The 21,981-nt window shown below is 38.7% G+C and overlaps 1 protein-coding gene across 7 annotated transcripts in view; it reads right to left on the reverse strand.

The window, feature by feature from the left end:
* Nucleotides 1-21,981, reverse strand: part of LOC128693894 (major facilitator superfamily domain-containing protein 12-like) — a 128,809-nt gene that overhangs the window by 28,526 nt on the left and 78,302 nt on the right. For all 7 annotated transcript variants that reach the window (XM_070096910.1, XM_070096911.1, XM_070096914.1 and 4 more), the window contains exons 7-8: nucleotides 20,048-20,242; nucleotides 3,486-3,760 (exon numbers count right to left, since the gene is read on the reverse strand). In XM_070096910.1, coding sequence (XP_069953011.1) covers nucleotides 3,486-3,760; nucleotides 20,048-20,242 — 470 coding nt within the window. The remainder of the gene's footprint in view (nucleotides 1-3,485; nucleotides 3,761-20,047; nucleotides 20,243-21,981) is intronic.

Consider the following 21,981-nt stretch of genomic DNA (forward strand, 5'->3'; position numbering starts at 1 on the left):
AATTATTATATTATACATACGTATTATTATTAGTACGTACATATTCTTATAATAATACTCTTGCTTACCATTTGGAATTTTTATTCAGACAAAAAATAGAAGATTTACTGTTATGCAAACTACTGCATTATTGTAATAATTGTACAAATAATGTCAACCCATTCATGAATCCATATTGGAATGGCCACTCGGTGACATCATTTGTTTACTCGTGAACATCGGCAAAAATCAAACATTTCTGCTACTTTGAGCTCAATTTCAAGGTACTTTTTGTTGTGAAAGCAATCAAAATCATATCTATTTCTGTAATATATCTTCCATTCTACCAACTGAAACCAAAAAAAACGAGAATACAACCATAAAAACCATACGAAAATATACCGCTAAGGTCCGGCTAATAGATTAGAAGTGAACTTTGTTATTAACGTTAGTCAGATTTCTTTCAATTTTGGTGCACGTTAAGAAACATCTTTCCATCATACATTGCCCAAGTTTCAATAAGATGATCCAATTCCCTAGATCAAGAGCAAGAGCCCCTCACCAGCATCAAGGAACCTCCCTTGAGGCCCACTCGCATCTGGAAATTTCGCTCGCCTATGGAAGCAAAAAATTGACTGATCAACTGCTCGTTTCTGGAAAAACTCGCACATGGATGCACTCATTAGTAGAGGTTCCACTGTATACAAAATAGTGTGTGTTCTACAAAGACATCAAAACTTGCTATAATCCAAACAATAACAAGATAACCCAGTCAAGCAAAAAAAAACTTTCATTCTACGTACCTAGGAGCAGAACTGCTGAAACAAATGCCAAAACTGATTAGAGGTTTTCAAAAAACATGCAGTGCTTCAAATAATGGTCTCAAATCATATTAACCCTTAAATGGTCCAAACGTATATATACGTTTTTTCAACATCTGAAAGTATGTAAAAAAATGTAGATCTTCTTTTTTTGTTTTACATTTGAAAACGTGTAAAAAAAACTTTTATCTACATTTTATTTTTTGTTACATATGAAAATATGTTAAAAAAAGTAGATCTACTTTTGTAGCACTACGAATTTAAACGTCAATTTGTTTGGACCATTTAAGGGTTAAAATAAATTATTTCAGATAACAGAAGCAGAGGAGAAAAGGCAAAAGTTAAAAAAAAAAAAAGTTTGGTTTTTGCTATAATAAAGTATATTGTAACAAAACTTATTTTCCAGACAAACAAAATATCTGACAATGCCAAGTAAATTTTAAATAAATTCCAATTTTATCAGTACTCTATAGGTCATAATTTACTTTTTCTTAAGTGACACAATAAGTGCTGTATATTAAAACAATTATACCAATATCTATTGTTTGCTGACAAATTAGAACTAGAAGAAATTATCAATTATAATCATGGGTAGTGCTAATTTAAAGCATAGGGGGGGGGTCATAAAGTGCCTTTATTTTTGTAGGAGAAGTGTGTGCTAGTATTCAATGTGTTAATATTTATCTGTAGATTTAGAAAGTTTTTTTGTTAATGTACAGCAATATTTTATCCATTTATCTGTTATTCTTCTTATTCTTTTTAGTAATTATTACAGGAAAAGGGGTTAATAGCCCATTGTTCCCGGCATTTTAGTTGACTTTTACAACACGCATGGCTTACGGAGGAAAGATTCTTATCCCACTTCCCCATGGATATAAAAGGAGAAGTAATTAGAACAAGAACTAAGATAAAATCAAAGAAAACTCAGATGAGTGTGTATAAATAAATGTGTACATGTATGTTTAGTGTGACCTAAGTGTAAGTAGAAGTAGCAAGACATACCTGTAATCTTGCATATTTATGAGACAGACAAAAGACACCAGCAAGCCTACCATCATGTAAAACAATTACAGGCTTTCATTTTACACTCACTTGGCAGAATGGTAGTACACACCTCCCAGGGTGGTTGCTGTCTACCAACCTATTGCCTACAGGGAAAGGAAAGCGGGGTAGGGGTCGTCCTCGAAAGGTTGGAGGGAGGGGGTAAAGGAGGTGTTGTGAGCGAGGGGTTTGGACTTCCAGCAAGCGTGCGTGAGCGTGTTAGATAGGAGTGAATGGAGACAAATGGTATTTGGGACCTGACGAGCTGTTGGAGAGCAGGATAATATTTAGTGAAGGGATTCAGGGAAACCGGTTATTTTATTTAACTGGACTTGAGTCCTGGAAATGGGAAGTACAATGCCTGCACTCTAAAGGAGGGTTTTGGGATATTGGCAGTTTGGAGGGATATGTTGTGTATCTTTATATGTATATGCTTCTAAACTGTTGTGTTCTGGGTACCTCTGCAAAAACAGTGATTATGTATGAGTGAGGTGAAAGTATTGTTGAATGATGATGAGAGTATTTTCTTTTTGGGTCACCCTGCCTCGGTGGGAGACGGCCAACTTGTAAAAAAAAAAAAAAAAAATTCAAGGAAACTGGTTATTATAGATTTAGCTAGACTTGAGTCCTGGAAATTAGAAGTACAATGCCTGCATTTTAATGGATGGGTCTGGGATATTGAGTCTGGAGGGACCTCTAAATTGTCGTATCTGAGTGCCTCTGCAAAGACAGTGATTATGTATGAGTGAGGTGAAAGTGTTGAATGATGAAAGTATTTTCTTTTTGGGTCACCCTGTTCTAGGAGATCCAGTTGGTATATCCCATCTACAAGTCTATGTAACATATTGAAAAGATGGCACTAAATTTACTGCCCAAGAATGCCCTGGAGGGATGCACTCCAACCTCATTTCTCATGACACTGATAGACCATGAAAAGGATAGACATATTAAATCCCTCATGAGTATGTTGGACAACCAAGGTATATCCATAAAATATCTAACTATTGGCAGGTCATTGTAATAAATATAATAATCATATAGTCAAGGTATATTCTGTGCCCTGGGTTCTGTATCTTAATCCTTTTACCTAATTGATTTATCTATAATGAATTAATATTGTTTTAGTGGGATCATGAAAATCTTTACATATTTCCTTGTTTTTATTTGAAAAAGTCCAATATTTTATATCTATGTATTTTAACTTAGGTACAAAATAGGTGAAGAGTACAAGTTACATTCAAGTGACTGAAACAATTCACACAATTTATTTGTACAAAGAGTTAAGATGACATTTTAGTCCATGCTGGACCATTGTCCAGCATGGACTAAAATGACATCTTGACTTTCTTTTGTAAGTGTAGATTTTGTGAATATGAAATAAGTTGCTAATGGGCTTTTAATTTAACCTTTCCTAGTAAATTGTGTTTATTATAATCTACCCCTTTGGGACCCCATTCATAAGAATGGAACATAAATTGGGAGTTACTAAGTCAGAAATCCCCTGTATATTGTCTCAATTCATTACCAAAACACAGACAACTATAATAAATCTTTTAAGAATTTTTTAACTGTAAAAATTCAAATGTACAAACCTTCATTCTTAACAAGCATCGCACTAATTAATAAACTTAAATAAATACTCACGTGCAAGGATTTAGGTTCTGGATGAGCATGACAACTGCACCATTGGAAATCTTATCTGTAAAGCTCATGGCACCATATACAAAAGCCCCAGACTCCACGTTGGGCCCAATAAGATCTGCAGTAAATGAAAGTGATGTAACAAGCATGATGGAGCCTCCAGCTCCAAGCAGAGCTGCCACTCCATACAACAGGTACTGTTTGTACAAGTCTCCTCTTCCAAACCACACTGCTATGCAGGCTCCCCCTCCTATAATGCATCCCAAGATGAATGATGCCTGTAAACAAATGAAATTATTTTCATTTAGATTTGTGAAATCCTTATGACACATTTTCATTACATCACATTCTTTCTTTCTTTCTTTCAACGCACCGGCCGTATCCCACCGAGGCAGGGTGGCCCAAAAAGAAAAACGAAAGTTTCTCTTTTTAAATCTAGTAATTTATACAGGAGAAGGGGTTACTAGCCCCCGCTCTCGGCATTTCAGTCACATTCTACAACACACATAGCTTACAGAGGAAGAATTCTGATCCACTTCCCCATGGAGATAACAGGAAATAAACAAGAACAAGAACTAGTAAGAAAATAGAAGAAAACCCAGAGGAGTGTGTGTGTGTGTATATGTGTGTGTGTGTGTGTGTGTGTGTGTGTGTGTGTGTGTGTGTATATATATATATATATATATATATATATATATATATATATATATATATATATATATATATATATATATATATATATATATATATATATATTTTTTTTTTTCAACAAGTCGGCCGTCTCCCACCGAGGCAGGGTGACCCAAAAAAGAAAGAAAATCCCCAAAAAGAAAATACTTTCATCATCACTCAACACTTTCACCACACTTGCACATTATCACTGTTTTTGCAGAGGTGCTCAGAATACAACAGTCTAGAAGCATACACATATAAAGATACACAACATATCCCTCCAAACTGCCAATATCCCAAACCCCTCCTTTAAAGTGCAGGCATTGTACTTCCCATTTCCAGGACTCAAGTCCGACTATATGAAAATAACCGGTTTCCCTGAATCTCTTCACTAAATATTACCCTGCTCACACTCCAACACATCGTCAGGTCCCAAGTACCATTCGTCTCCATTCACTCCTATCTAACACGCTCACGCACGCCTGCTGGAAGTCGAAGCCCCTTGCCCACAAAACCTCCTTTACCCCCTCTCTCCAACCCTTTCGAGGACGACCCCTACCCCGCCTTCCTTCCCCTATAGATTTATATGCTTTCCATGTCATTCTACTTTGATCCATTCTCTCTAAATGACCAAACCACCTCAACAACCCCTCTTCTGCCCTCTGACTAATACTTTTATTAACTCCACACCTTCTCCTAATTTCCACACTCCAAATTTTCTGCATAATATTTACACCACACATTGCCCTTAAACAGGACATCTCCACTGCCTCCAACCGTCTCCTCGCTGCTGCATTTACCACCCAAGCTTCACACCCATATAAGAGTGTTGGTACTACTATACTTTCATACATTCCCTTCTTTGCCTCCATAGATAACGTTTTTTGACTCCACATATACCTCAACGCACCACTCACCTTTTTTCCCTCATCAATTCTATGATTAACCTCATCCTTCATAAATCCATCCGCCGACACGTCAACTCCCAAGTATCTGAAAACATTCACTTCTTCCATACTCCTCCTCCCCAATTTGATATCCAATTTTTCTTTATCTAAATCATTTGACACCCTCATCACCTTACTCTTTTCTATGTTCACTTTCAACTTTCTACCTTTACACACATTCCCAAACTCATCCACTAACCTTTGCAATTTTTCTTTAGAATCTCCCATAAGCACAGTATCATCAGCAAAAAGTAACTGTGTCAATTCCCATTTTGAATTTGATTCCCCAAAATTTAATCCCACCCCTCTCCCGAACACCCTAGCATTTACTTCCTTTACAACCCCATCTATAAATATATTAAACAACCATGGTGACATTACACATCCCTGTCTAAGACCTACTTTTACCGGGAAGTAGTCTCCCTCTCTTTACACACCCTAACCTGAGCCTCACTATCCTCATAAAAACTCTTTACAGCATTTAATAACTTACCACCTATTCCATATACTTGCAACATCTGCCACATTGCTCCTCTATCCACTCTATCATATGCCTTTTCTAAATCCATAAATGCAATAAAAATTTCCCTACCTTTATCTAAATACTGTTCACATATATGCTTCAATGTAAACACTTGATCTACACATCCCCTACCCACTCTGAAACCTCCTTGCTCATCCGCAATCCTACATTCTGTCTTACCTCTAATTCTTTCAATTATAACCCTACCGTACACTTTTCCTGGTATACTCAGTAAGCTTATTCCTCTATAATTTTTACAGTCTCTTTTGTCCCCTTTCCCTTTATATAAAGGGACTATACATGCTCTCCGCCAATCCCTAGGTACCTTCCCCTCTTTCATACATTTATTAAACAAAAGTACCAACCACTCCAACACTATATCCCCCCCTGCTTTTAACATTTCTGTCATGATCCCATCAGTTCCAGCTGCTTTACCCCCTTTCATTTTACGTAATGCCTCACGTACCTCCCCCACACTTACATTCTGCTCTTCTTCACTCCTAAAAGATGGTATACCTCCCTGACCAGTGCATGAAATTACTGCCTCTGTTTCTTCCTTAACATTTAAAAGTTCCTCAAAATATTCTCGCCATCTACCCAATACCTCCATCTCCCCATCTACTAACTTCCCTACTCTGTTTTTAACTGACAAATCCGTATTTTCCCTAGGCTTTCTTAACTTGTTTAACTCACTCCAAAATTTTTTCTTATTTTCATTAAAATTTCTTGACAGTGCCTCTCCCACTCTATCATCTGCTCTCCTTTTGCACTCTCTCACCACTCTCTTTACCTTTCTTTTACTCTCCATATACTCTGCTCTTCTTATAACACTTCTGCTTTGTAAAAACCTCTCATAAGCTACCTTTTTCTCTTTTATCACACCCTTTACTTCATCATTCCACCAACCACTCCTCTTTCCTCCTGCTCCCACCCTCCTATAACCACAAACTTCTGCCCCACATTCTAATACTGCATTTTTAAAACTATTCCAACCCTCTTCAACCCCCCCTCCACTACTCATCTTTGCACTAGCCCACCTTTCTGCCAATAGTCGCTTATATCTCACCCGAACTACCTCCTCCCTTAGTTTATACACTTTCACCTCCCTCTTACTTGTTGTTGCCACCTTCCTCTTTTCCCATCTACCTCTTACTCTAACTGTAGCTACAACTAAATAATGATCCGATATATCAGTTGCCCTTCTATAAACATGTACATCCTGGAGCCTACCCATCAACCTTTTATCCACCAATACATAATCTAATAAACTACTTTCATTACATGCTACATCATACCTTGTATATTTATTTATCCTCTTTTTCATAAAATATGTATTACTTATTACTAAATTTCTTTCTACACATAGCTCAATTAAAGGCTCCCCATTTACATTTACCCCTGGCACCCCAAATTTACCTACTACTCCCTCCATAACATTTTTACCCACTTTAGCATTGAAATCCCCAACCACCATTACTCTCACACTTGATTCAAAACTCCCAACGCATTCACTCAACATTTCCCAAAATCTCTCTCTCTCCTCTACACTTTTTTTTTTTCCAACAAGTCGGTCGTCTCCCACCGAAATGTTGAGTGCATGCATGGGGAGTTTTGAATCAAGTGTAAAAATAATGGTGGTTGGGGATTTCAATGCTAAAGTGGGTAAAAATGTTATGGAGGGAGTAGTAGGTAAATTTGGGGTGCCAGGGGTAAATGTAAATGGGGAGCCTTTAATTGAGCTATGTGTAGAAAGAAATTTGGTAATAAGTAATACATATTTTATGAAAAAGAGGATAAATAAATATACAAGGTATGATGTAGCATGTAATGAAAGTAGTTTATTAGATTATGTATTGGTGGATAAAAGGTTGATGGGTAGGCTCCAGGATGTACATGTTTATAGAGGGGCAACTGATATATCGGATCATTATTTAGTTGTAGCTACAGTTAGAGTAAGAGGTAGATGGGAAAAGAGGAAGGTGGCAACAACAAGTAAAAGGGAGGTGAAAGTGTATAAACTAAGGGAGGAGGAAGTTCGGGTGAGATATAAGCGACTATTGGCAAAAAGGTGGGCAAGTGCAAAGATGAGTAGCGGGGGGGTTGAAGAGGGTTGGAATGGTTTTAAAAATGCAGTATTAGAATGTGGGGCAGAAGTTTGTGGTTATAGGAGGTTGGGGGCAGGAGGAAAGAGGAGTGATTGGTGGAATGATGAAGTAAAGGGTGTGATAAAAGAGAAAAAGGTAGCTTATGAGAGGTTTTTACAAAGCAGAAGTGTTATAAGAAGAGCAGAGTATATGGAGAGTAAAAGAAAGGAAAAGAGAGTGGTGAGAGAGTGCAAAAGGAGAGCAGATGATAGAGTGGGAGAGGCACTGTCAAGAAATTTTAATGAAAATAAGAAAATTTTTGGAGTGAGTTAAACAAGTTAAGAAAGCCTAGGGAAAGTATGGATTTGTCAGTTAAAAACAGAGTAGGGGAGTTAGTAGATGGGGACATGGAGGTATTAGGTAGATGGCGAGAATATTTTGAGGAACTTTTAAATGTTAAGGAAGAGAGGCAGTAATTTCATGCACTGGTCAGGGAGGTATACCATCTTTTATGAGTGAAGAAGAGCAGAATGTAAGTGTGGGGGAGGTACGTGAGGCATTACGTAGAATGAAAGGGGGTAAAGCAGCTGGAACTGATGGGATCATGACAGAAATGTTAAAAGCAGGGGAGGATATAGTGTTGGAGTGGTTGGTACTTTTGTTCAATAAATGTATGGAAGAGGGGAAGGTACCTAGGGATTGGCGGAGAGCATGTATAGTCCCTTTATATAAAGGGAAAGGGGACAAAAGAGACTAAAAATTATAGAGGAATAAGTTTACTGAGTATACCAGGAAAAGTGTACGGTAGGGGTTATAATTGAAAGAATTAGAGGTAAGACAGAAAGTAGGATTGCGGATGAGCAAGGAGGTTTTAGAGTGGGTGAGGGGATGTGTAGATCAAGTGTTTACATTGAAGCATATATGTGAACAGTATTTAGATAAAGGTAGGGAAGTTTTCATTGCATTTATGGATTTAGAAAAGGCATATGATAGAGTGGATAGAGGAGCAATGTGGCAGATGTTGCAAGTACATGGAATAGGTGGTAAGTTATTAAATGCTGTAAAGAGTTTTTATGAGGATAGTGAGGCTCAGGTTAGGGTGTGTAGAAGAGAGGGAGACTACTTCCCGGTAAAAGTAGGTCTTAGACAGGGATGTGTAATGTCACCATGGTTGTTTAATATATTTATAGATGGGGTTGTAAAGGAAGTAAATGCTAGGGTGTTCGGGAGAGGGGTGGGATTAAATTTTGGGGAATCAAATTCAAAATGGGAATTGACACAGTTACTTTTTGTTGATGATACTGTGCTTATGGGAGATTCTAAAGAAAAATTGCAAAGGTTAGTGGATGAGTTTGGGAATGTGTGTAAAGGTAGAAAGTTGAAAGTGAACATAGAAAAGAGTAAGGTGATGAGAGTATCAAATGATTTAGATAAAGAAAAATTGGATATCAAATTGGGGAGGAGGAGTATGGAAGAAGTGAATGTTTTCAGATACTTGGGAGTTGACGTGTCGGCGGATGGATTTATGAAGGATGTGATGGCTTACTCAGCCCTGTAATAACTTCAGACAGTATTACCAAGGCTAGCTCCTCCTCAGGAAAATTAATGAATAGAAAAAGAAATAATAACAGACAAACATAAACACTTTATTATATAGAAAATATAAAATATAAAACACTTAAATATGAAATATTAATCCTACATTAAAGAAAATGAAAAATGAAAAATATAAATGATAACTGAATTCAACACTAATATATATAGGGGTGTCTGGTGTTGGTGACACTGTTGTTGAAATTGTAGCCGTTGCTGATGATGGGGGGGGTCGCAGGTGTTGGTTATGACCCACTGGCTAGTTCTTCACAGTATAGCCTTGAGTATTATATCCCGATGACAGGAAAGCAGGTTCTTTACCGCTGCAATGATGAGGGGTTACGTCCTGCAATTTCATACAGGTGCACAGGTAATTAAATCCAAAAAGGGGAAGTCTCAGGACGTTAGTCCATCTCCACCAGTTCTTCTCGTTGATTGACAGGTGACCCTCTCTGTCATCCAAGCAGAAAAGATAGACAGGTTACCCACTGCTTAAATAATCACTCTCCATGATAAGTACAATACCTAAAAGATGTGGTGATTATTACAACAGTCAACATAGAGCAAGGCTGAAAAGACTAAGTTTATTATTGGTCAAAAGTGAAGCTTTCAACCCATAAATCCACTAGAATACAAGGCAGGCATGTACTTACAGTAGTGCTGGGAGCTGTGAGTCTAGTGATTACTGTTTGGACCAGAGCCCCACGCGTCACCTTTCGGGGGGGGGGGGGATAGCGGGAGCTAGACTGACCCTACCTTAACAAGCAGCCGGCAGTCAAATTATCACTTTCAGGGTGGGGGAAAAAGGCGGGAACAGCGGGAGCTTGACTTACCCTACCTTAACAAGTAGCCGGCAATGAAACTATCACTTTCGGGGAGGGGGAAAAAAGGCGGGAATAGCGGGAGCTTGACTTACCCTACCTTAACAAGTAGCCGGCAATGAAACTATTGTTACTATATACTCCCTCACTACTCCTATCTATTGAACTTTTCCCTCACACTCCCCCTTACCAAGACTTATAGTCAAGGAGTATAAGAAGAATAGGCGAGGAAAAAGTTCTAACATGTGGAAGTCGCGTAAGGCAACAAATCTTCTACTGACTGTCACGACTTAACCAGAGAAATAATTGGATGAACCATTGATATACACAATATGGAACTTAAAAGCCTGGAGTGCCAATGTCCACCTCAAGAGGCGACTGTTGGTTCCCTTAAAAGTTTCTAGGTATATCAAAGGTTTGTGGTCCGTTTCTAAAATGAATTCTTTTCCCAGCAAATAAAATTTAAGTTTGGAGATACCCCACACAAGGGCTAAACATTCCTTTTCTATGGTGGAGTATCTCGTTTCTGCGGGAAGGAGTTTCCGGCTTAGGAAGCATACAGGGAAGGAAGTACCATCATGGTATTGTAGTAACACCGCACCTAAGCCAGTATTGGAGGCATCAGTTCTTAAACAAAATGTTTTATTAATATCTGGAATCTTAAGTATAGGGTCTTTCGAAAAGATACTTTTAATCTCATTAAACTTTTCCCGAGCTACGTCCGAAAGTTCAAGAGGTTCCTTCACAGACTTTTTAAGGAAGTCGGATAAGATGCCTGTAAGATCAGTAAGGTTCGGGATAAACCGTGCATAAAAATTTACAGAACCAAGAAAACTACGCATGAGCTTCTTGGTTTTGGGGAATTTAAATTCTAATAAAGCTTTGATCTTACTGGGGAGAGGCTGCAGAGTGTTATTAGAAAGTATCAGTCCAAGATATCTAATCTTGTTATACCCAAGGAAGCATTTCTTCGGCTTGGCAGTGAGGCCATGCGAGCGTAACCTACGCAAAACTGATGTTAATGTTTGGATATGTTCGCCCCACGTGGATGTCATTAGGTAAATGTTATCAAAATAAACTGAAACATTTGGCATATTACCCAAGACCTTTCTCATCAGTCTCACGTAGGTAGCACAGGCAGTTACCAAACCGAAGGGCACAGTTCTATATTGCATCAGTCCTTGGTGTGTAGGAAAAGTGGTGTACTGCTTAGAAGAAGGATCTAACATTACTTGATGATATGCCTGCGCAATATCAATCTCTGAAAAGAAGGAAGTGTCATAAAATTTGTGTAGATCACTATCTATTAAGGGCATAGGCTCAGCATCCCACCGAGTTATAGCATTAAGGCCTCTGAAGTCAATAGCAAGTCTATATGAATTATCCTCCTTCTTAACCATGACTACTGGTGAACAATATGAAGATACTGAAGGTTCAATGATCTTTAGTTTTAATAATTTGTCTACCTCTCGGTCAAATGCATCCCTAAGGTGAACTTGAACTGGGTATAATTTTCGTTTGATAGGATTGTCCATCACTAAGTCAATCTTATGGACTACCGTGGAGGTAACACCTGGAATATCAGTAAAGACGTCTGAAAAGTTACTCACACATTGAAGTAGTTCATGTCTCTTATGGTCATCCAAAGATTCATTAATATTAATGTTGGTTGTGCCCGAGTGGTCAAGAGTCACCAAGTCATGTAGTTCTTCCTCATAGTCTAAGTTAGAGGTATCAATTACGCACACTTTACATTCTTCAGTTGTCTTATCAAGTTCGTGTGGAAAAACTAAGTCAAAGTTATTAAGGCAGTTAACCGAATTTCTTCGGTAATATTTCTTAAGGATGTTGATATGATAAAGCTTAGGTTTCCCCTTGACTTCTATGAGGTAATCAACTTTCCCACAAATTTTTAATACTTTATATGGACCTTTCCATGCTACTAATAATTTATTTGACTTGATCGGCAAAAGTACAAGAACTTCATCCCCTACTTTAAAACTTCTCCTCTGACTTTTGGAATCAAAATATGTTTTGTACTGGTCCATTGACAAACTTAAGTTTTTCGAAACTATGTCAGAGGTCTCCTCAAGTTTGGATCTAAGGTCAAGGAGAAACTGGTAAGAAGACTGAACCTCAGCATTTACCTCCTCAGTCATGAAGGATGGACAATGGGCCTCTGGCCTGTCTATCATAGAGAAGTTCAAAAGGTGAAACCCCAAAGAGTCACTGGAAACTTCCCTCATGGCAAACAAAGCACAGGGTAGGTAACGATGCCACTCCTTAGGTTTAAGGGAGCAAAGTTTCCTTAAAATGGACTTGAGAATCGAATGCTGGTGCTCAATCCTCCCATTACAGCTGGGATGATAGGGTGTGGTGAAGAGAGGCTTCACTCCCAGAAGTTGGTATAGATGTTGCATTAAGTCAGATGTGAATTGTGTCCCACGGTCAGACAAAATTTCTCTAGGGATGCCCACTCTGGAGAAGATGGACAAAAGGGCTTCAGCCACCTCTGTAGTGGTTATGGTCTTTAAGGGTATGGCTTCAGGGAAACTCGAAGCATAATCAACTAATGTTAATATATATCTATGTCCCCCAGATGAAAGTGGAGATAAAGGACCAACGATGTCAATAGCTACTCTTTCAAACGGTACTGTAAAGATAGGCATTTTGACCATAGGTACTCGCCTGGTACCTTGGGAGGATGACAGTTGGCAAACTTTACACGATCTACAATAGGTAGTGACATCTGAGGACATTTTTGGCCAAAAATGGGTTTCCCTAATTTTATTTAAGGTTTTACGATGCGAGAAATGTCCAGCCACTGGCAGGTCATGAGCCATTTTAAGAACAGTCTCTCTGCATTGACTTGGAAAAACTAAGATGGAATAGTCTATCTCATCTGAATTTAATTTGAATACTGACTTGTACAAGATACCTTTTATATATTCAAATTTATATGAAAAGTTTTTCCTTTGGATCACTTGATTTTGTTTAGCGGCATTATGGCAATTCTGAAGAGAAGGGCAATTACGTTGTAACTTGACAAAGGAGTCCTTTGATATATCTAAAGGCTTAAAGTCAGGGAAAATCAAAGGATGGACAGTAGGAGAAGCCTGGGCTTTGGTCTGAGCCCTAGTCAGGACATTTATGGTATCGGAGGTGATATCTTTACTTTCATCTAACAAGTGAACCGGTGATCCTACTACCTCGCTTTCGAGAGTAGCATCAATGGTTTTTAATCCCACATGAATCTCACGAGACATTGTCTCATCTGAACTTTCAAGGGGCTTCTCTGACTCTACAGGAAGAGGATCTGAAAAGCTTATGTCCATCTTTGGCGATGAAAGGTCAACCTCAGAAGGAAGAATGGCACCTTTTACATTACCTATTAGTACAGAGCAAGAAGTGATGGGAGCTAGTACGGCTTCAGACCAACCTGTGAACCATTTAGACCTAATGTAACAACGGATGGTAGGAAAAGTGTCCGTACGGCCCAAGTAGTCTGAAAGTATAGCAGAGGAATGAGTTTCTTTAAGGTTAGGGAACAGCTTATCAGAAATGACTATACATGTGCATCCAGTGTCTCGTAAAATGGTAGATACATTAAGTCCATTAACTGTTCCTGAACAGAAGGGTGCTTGGTCATTACAGCCTTTAAAACATCTTCCAACTTTTTGGACCTTCTTAGAAGGACAATCTGGACGTTTATGTCCCTTAACACCACACAAATGACAAACATGAATAAAAGAAGTCATTTTACTTTCCATTAGAGGCTTTGATTTCTTAAGGTCTGATGAACCCTTGCCCTTAGGGTTCGATCCCTTTAGGTCTTTATAGGAATTGTGAGCCTCAGCATACAGGTCAGCAGCCTCAGCAACTTCCTCAGCTTTAATCAAGTTACGTTCTCTGATGAATGTTCGTATCTGATGGGGAAGAGCTGTCAGGAACTGGTCAGCAACCATGAAGTCTCTAAGAGATTCATAACTGTGATCAATTCCTGAACTCTCTGTCCAAAAGTCGAACAAATGAAAGAGTGTTACCTGTAACTGCTGAAAGTTCTGGCCAGGCTGTAAGGTGGCATACCTGAAATCTTTCCTGTAAGAATTAGTGGTTTTTTGATATGCTTTAAGGATTGCCTTCTTCAGTAGGTTATAATTACATATGATATCCTGCGACAAAGTTGCATAGATATTCAAGGCTGTACCAGAAAATAACATTCCTAACCTGGTAGCCCAGGTGTCAGCAGGCCATTCACAGAGGGTAGTGGTATTTTCAAACCTGATAATGTATGAAGTTATGTCTTCCCCCTCTGTGAAGGGAGGTAAATTAGGTGTTGGAATATGTGCACTGACTGCACGTTGTTCCATTACTCCTTCCTCTAATTGCTGTTGTGTAAGAGTTAACTTTTTATTCTCTAATTCAAGGCAAGATTTTTCGAGCTCGCGATCCTTTTCTCTCTCTATTAACTCAAGTTCTCTAGCTTTTTCCTCATGTTCTCTTTTTCCTCAACTTCTCTATCCTTTGCTCTTTCCTCAAGTTCTCTTATTTTTATTTTAGCCTGTTCCTCACGTATTTTAGCCTGTTCCTCACGTATTTTAGCCTGTTCCTCACGTTCTCTAGCTCTTTCTTCACGATCAAGTCTATCACGCTCCTTTTTGTCTTCTCTTTCTCTTTCTAACTGTCTTTCTTGGATTTCTCTCTCAATTCTCTCTCTCTCCTTTTTCTCCTGTCTTTCAAGGTTCTCTTTCTCCTTTTTCTCTTCTCTTTCGATTCTCTCTCTCTCCTTTTCTTCTTCTTTCCCTTTCTGTCTCTCTTCTCCCTCAATTCTCTCTCTTTCAAGTCTTTCCTGGATCTTAGCACTAATGAAAGATTCTAAATTTTTCCCTGTTATTCCTAACTTACTTCCAGCTTTCATCCAAAGCTGGTATTCCTCCATGCTTGCAAGAATAACTTAAACTATCAGGGGAAATGAAACAGGTATTAAAGAAAACGGAGGGTTCAATTCCTGCTCCGTTCAAACTGTAAATAAACCAGAGGGCTCGATCCCTGCTTCAATTAAACAATATGTATTAATTAAAACGAAGGGTTCTATGCCGGCTCCGAGCAAACAGTAAGTAGAATGGGGTCCCTTGACCATCCAATCTTCTCACCAACAAATCAAGAGTGTCCAACGACAGTTCCCTTGATAAAATAAAGAGCTCAATGAAATAAATTGTCACTGGAAAATCTCGGGTCCCTAGAGTCTAATCCTCCAAAGTGTTTCAAGCTCACAAGAAAGGTGGCAGAATTAACTATTATATCCTGCCTGACTTGACTTACAATAAATTGAGACTATAACAATCACCAAATCTTTTAAATACCTGTACCGTAGTCCTACCATAGAGAATGATTACTCATAGCTGGTGGTAACCGTCTGTGGTATGCAGCGTTGAAGTTCCAATGGTAGATTCGAGATGGAATTGAATCTTGATTCTGTCGAGTTGTATCCTGGCAAGGTCGCCACTTGTGAAGGCTTACTCAGCCCTGTAATAACTTCAGACAGTATTACCAAGGCTGGCTCCTCCTCAGGAAAATTAATGAATAGAAAAAGAAATAATAACAGACAAACACTATATTATATAGAAAATATAAAATATAAAACACTTAAATATGAAATATTAATCCTACATTAAAGAAAATGAAAAATTAAAAATATAAATAACTGAATTCAACGCTAATATATATAGGGGTGTCTGGTGTTGGTGACACTGTGTTGTTGAAATCGTAGCCGTTGCTGATGATGGGGGGGGGGTCGCAGGTGTTGGTTACGACCCACTGGCTAGTTCTTCACAGTATAGAGTTGAGTATTATATCCCGATGACAGGAAAGCAGGTTCTTTACCGCTGCAATGATGAGGGGTTACATCCTGCAATTTCATACAGGTGCACAGGTAATTAAATCCAAAAAGGGGAAGTCTCCGGACGTTAGTCCATCTCCACCAGTTCTTCTCGTTGATTGACAGGTGACCCTCTCTGTCATCCAAGCTGAAAAGATAGACAGGTTACCCACTGCTTAAATAATCACTCTCCATGATAAATACAATACCTAAAAGATGTGGTGATTATTACAACAGTCAACATAGAGCAAGGCTGAAAAGACTAAGTTTATTATTGGTCAAAAGTGAAGCTTTCAACCCATAAATCCACTAGAATACAAGGCAGGCATGTACTTACAGTAGTGCTGGGAGCTGTGAGTCTAGTGATTACTGTTTGGACCGGAGCCCCACATGTCACCTTTCAGGGGAGGGGGGAAGGAGGAGGGGAAGGGATAGCGGGAGCTAGACTGACCCTACCTTAACAAGCAGCCGGCAATCAAACTATCACTTTCGGGGAGGGGAAAAAAAGGCGGGAATAGCGGGAGCTTGACTTACCCTACCTTAACAAGTAGCCGGCAATGAAACTATTGTTACTATATACTCCCTCGCTACTCCTATCTATTGAACTTTTCCCTCACAAAGGATGAGGTTAATCATAGAATTGATGAGGGAAAAAAAGTGAGTGGTGCATTGAGGTATATGTGGAGTTAAAAAATGTTATCTATGGAGGCAAAGAAGGGAATGTATGAAAGTATAGTAGTACCAACACTCTTATATGTGTGTGAAGCTTGGGTGGTAAATGCAGCAGCGAGGAGACGGTTGGAGGCAGTGGAGATGTCCTGTTTGAGGGCAATGTGTGGTGTAAATATTATGCAGAAAATTCAGAGTGTGGAAATTAGGAAAAGGTGTGGAGTTAATAAAAGTATTAGTCAGAGGGCAGAAGAGGGGTTGTTGAGGTGGTTTGGTCATTTAGAGAGAATGGATCAAAGTAGAATGACATAGAAAGCATATAAATCTATAGGGGAAGGAAGGAGGGGTAGGGGTCGTTCTCGAAAGGGTTGGAGAGAGGGGGTAAGGAAAGTTTTGTGGGCAAGGGGCTTGGACTTCCAGCAAGCGTGCGTGAGCGTGTTAGATAGGAGTGAATGGAGACGAATGGTACCTTGGTACCTGACGATCTGTTGGAGTGTGAGCAGGGTAATATTTAGTGAAGGGATTCAGGGAAACCGGTTATTTTCATATAGTCGGACTTGAGTCCTGGAAATGGGAAGTACAATGCCTGCACTTTAAAGGAGGGGTTTGGGATATTGGCAGTTTGGAGGGATATGTTGTGTATCTTTATATGTGTATGCTTCTAAACTGTTGTATTCTGAGCACCTCTGCAAAAACAGTGATAATGTGTGAGTGTGGTGAAAGTGTTGAATGATGATGAAAGTATTTTCTTTTTGGGGATTTTCTTTCTTTTTTGGGTCACCCTGCCTCGGTGGGAGACGGCCGACTTGTTGAAAAAAAAAAAAAAAAATATATATATATATATATATATATATATATATATATATATATATATATATATATATATATATATATATATATATATATATATATATATATATATCTTTCTTTCAACACACCGGCTGTATCCCACCGAGGCGGGGTGGCCCAAAAGGAAAAACGAAAGTTTCTCCTTTTGCATTTAGTAATATATACAGGAGAAGAGGTTACTAGCCCCTTGCTCCCGGCATTTTAGTCGCCTCTTACAACACGCATGGCTTACGGAGGAAGAATTCTGTTCCACTTCCCCATGGAGGATATATATATATATATATATATATATATTATATATATATATATGCTTGTACATGTATGTGCAGTGTGACCTAAGTGTAAGAAGTAGCAGCAAGACATACCTGAAATCTTGCATGTCTACGAGACAGAAAAAAGACACCAGCAATCCTACCATGTAAAACAATTACAGGTTTCCGTTTTACACTCACTTGGTAGGAAGGTAGTACCTCCCTGGGTGGTTGCTGTCTACCAACCTACTACCTAGGATCACATTCTTGAACTCATTATATAAACATTTACAACAGCAAAGTGAATAAACACACAAAACTACCTAAATACTCTGAACAGTTAAGCAGGTAGGCTTAGCTAATCAAGAGGTAATATAGTATTTGGAATAAAACTGCCTCTACACAAGCCACTCAATAATGCTGTTTTGCCCTTGTATATAATTTTTCCTTTAGCCTCTTTATTTAAGTAATCAACAATACTTTCAAACACTTTTACATTCATATTATACGTACTTGTCCACACAGCAGCCAAACTAAAATACATTATTAACATGTACATACACTTTAAAACATACCAACAACTTTTTTTTTTTTAAGCTCAACAGCTGCCTCCTGTCAAGGTAGGGTGAAAAAGAAGAAAGCATACTTGCCAACATTCAATCAAGTGTCATGTTTCCAAAGTGGGCTGACATCATAGATTGCCCTCCAATTGTAACTTTCTCCATCCCTCCTTCAGAGTGTAGGCATTGCCCTTCCCACCTCTAGGACCCAAGTCCTGCTAACTGGTAACTGTATGCACAAATTCACGAGTGTGCAGGAAAACCCTGATGAATACTGGATACCGGTTCTAAGAAATGACAGCTATGCACACAGTAGTCAATGAGACATTAAACATTGGGAGGGAAAAAAGCATGGGTTCCACAGAAAAATATCTGACCTATAATTACAAATCTATCACAGTATGAAAGTTGTTAACACTTACCAGTCATCGACACACGTAAATAAACATAAAATACAGTTCTGCATGTGGTGTCTGTGATTATATGGGATGAAATTTTTGCCTGTGATGAATAGTTGTGTGCCATCAAGTGGTTCACAGGAGGTGATGGTGTTCACTTCATCAAATTTTTATTATTTACAATGAAACAACCCAGATACATCTACAGTGAACACTTGTAGTGTGTAGTCATCTTTTCCAATTATTTCCAGGGAAAAAAAAAAAGGTGAAGAAATATGTGAGATTAGAGTTGTTTACATCATGAAGCCTAAAACTAAATCCCTTCATGAATATTATCTTGCTCACATCCAGCAGCATGTAAATTCATAGAAACTACTTGTCTCAACTCACTTCAATCATAATGTGCTCACACATGCCTGTTGGATGTTCGGCCCCTTCCTCAATTCAAACCTTCCTGGGATGACACCTAACCCTTTGACCCCAGATTTATACCCTCTGAATCACCCTTTTCTATTCCATTCTTTCCAGATGTACAAACTGCCTCAACAACCCCTTATCAGGCCTATGAATTACAGTTTTGGTAACCTACACTACTGCCTTATCTTAATCCTCAAAATCCTCTGCATAATATTTACACCACACTTTGCCCTCAAACATGATATTCCTACTGCCTCCAACCTCCTCCTAGCTGCAATACTTTAAATTTATGCCATGTACCCACATTAGTGTTGGTACTACTTAAGTACATTCCCCATTTTGCCTCTATGGATAAATATTTTTGTCTCCACAGATGCCTCATCGCACCACTCACTGTTTTCCCCTCATTTATTGTATAGTTCACTTATTTTCACAGACGTAACTTCTGACAAGTCCACTCCCATGTATCTGAATACATTAATTTCCTCTATACTCCCGCCTATTTAATTTTTCATTAGCTACTTTTTTCTTTTTTTTTGTTATTGTCATCACCTTGCTCTTTCCTATATTCACTTATAGTTTCCTTTTACATACCCTCTCCCTAATTCACCCACCAACCTTTGTAACTTCTTTTCGGAATTTCTCAAAAGAATCATGTTATCAGCAAAAAGAAACTATGATTATGTCCACTTCACATCAAATATCTTTTAAACTCAAAACCTTCAACAGCCTATTATAATTATATTGAGAAATTCTAAATCTATAATGGTTATCAAGAACCTGAGGAATGGGAGGTAATCAGGTTTGATCCAAGAAGAGTAGCTCTAATTCCTTAGATCAAAATATCCCTTTCAAGGGCCTTTCATGTGTAAATATACAAGATTACTAGCATACAGTGCTCACCTTCCTGCCAATGTACTTGTTGAGAGCCTTCATGATTGTGGAGGTTAGGAAGCCAGAAACATACATCACCAGTGGAATGTATGCCACAGAGTCCTGAGGCAGCTGAAGGGAGTCTTGTATATATATGGGGACATACGCTTGTGACAGGTTACAGAAGAGACGAGTTCCCATATAGAGCATAGCAATCTGGTAGAACTGTGAAGAGCTTGTATGAGTGATCACTGCATCTGTATGTAATATAAAGCTTCCTGTTATAAACAAAGATGGCCTTTGCCATAAACCTTCTATAAGATGTACACTAAGCTGTTCATAATGTCAAAATTGGAGTGATTTTAATATTTCTTTGACTACTTTAAAATTACTACCTATAAAAGCATTCCATACAACAACTACAGTGTATCTATTAGTTTGCATATTATACAAGTGATAGACAATTGATCTAATACTGTATCTATGAAACCTATGTGATGTCAGGAACTGTATATGAAAGTGGGGTTACACAAAAAGATTAGACTGCAGAACAATCCCTCCATATTAAAACTACTCATACCTTGTGAATTCAAGTGGCAGTCAAGCTCACATCCTATGAAGGTGTAGATGGTGGGTTACACTCAGCACATACTTAAGTCTGCTTAGAAAGAAACTGTTCCATTGTATTTACAAAATACTAGAATCTTTTGGAAATACAAGAGGGGCCCCACTTTAGACTGCTTAGCTTTACAGCATTTTGCCAATGTAGTGGTTTTCAATTATACCGTCTTCATTTGTTCAGACTTCCTACAATAAACATGTTCACTGCTCACTATAAGCTAAGGATGAAAAATATTTGAAGGTAAGTAATCTGTGTACTGTATATGCATTTTTAAGGCCTAGTTTTATTGCTTACTTAAAATGCATGATAGTGTAAACATGTTATCAGGCTTTTATGTGCATTTGAAAGTAAAAACAGGCTTATATTTCACTGTACAGCAGTAACCCCAAACCTAACCTGCTGCATAAGAAAGGCCGTCTTGTACAATGGTTTCAATAATTCCAATTCTATCTATATAACAAATATACACTATCAGTACCAACTTGCTCTCATGACCAATTCACTCTCATAGTACATAAATCATAATCACAATACAATTAAAACTATTCAAATTCTATATTCTGCAATCCACATCCATGTCATTACACAAGAGTGTGAGCAAACTTAACCCTTTGAGGGTTTTGGTCGTACTAGTACGTCTTACGGTCTTACGCGTAGGGGTTTTTGACGTACTAGTACGCATAAATTCTAGCGGCCTCAAATCTCGCAGGAAAAGGCTGATAAGCCTAGATGTGAGAGAATGGGTCTGTGTGGTGGGTGTGCACAGTAGGAAAAAAATCTGGGACCCAGTGGTGCATTGTGGGAATGCCATCATAGTACACAATTTCCAACGTGCCCTGCCGTAAGAAATTCCTCACTCCTCGGCGAATTGGGACACTTTTGTTCCCCAGTGACAGTTCTAATACAGATGGAAGTGACAGTGAAGATGAGTTTCAAGGTTCTGGTGAGGTTTTGACCGAAACTAATGACCATAATATGGGTAATAGTGAGGAAAACCCAGACAACCCACAGCCTTCCACCTCTGGTGCTGGGCCGTCGTTCAGTTGTACCAGAATCAAAGAGGAAACTCCTATTTTCCAAAATCCCAGACTCAGATGTGAGCATTGGTGATGATAATGATAGTGATTATGAACTACAAGCTCTTCAAACTTGTTCCAAGAATGGAGGAGGAGGAGGAGGCAGAGGAGGAGGAGGCAGAGGAGGAGGAGGAGGCAAGAGGAGGAGGAGGCAAGAGGAGGAGGAGGCAAGAGGAGGAGGAGGCAGAGGAGGAGGAGGAGGAGGAGGAGGAAGAAGAAGAGGAGGAGGAGGAGGAGGAAGAAGAAGAGGAGGAGGAGGAGGAAGA

This window comes from Cherax quadricarinatus, chromosome 55 (assembly GCF_038502225.1).
Source record: "Cherax quadricarinatus isolate ZL_2023a chromosome 55, ASM3850222v1, whole genome shotgun sequence".
In the NCBI taxonomy this organism is placed as follows: Eukaryota; Metazoa; Arthropoda; class Malacostraca; order Decapoda; family Parastacidae; genus Cherax; species Cherax quadricarinatus.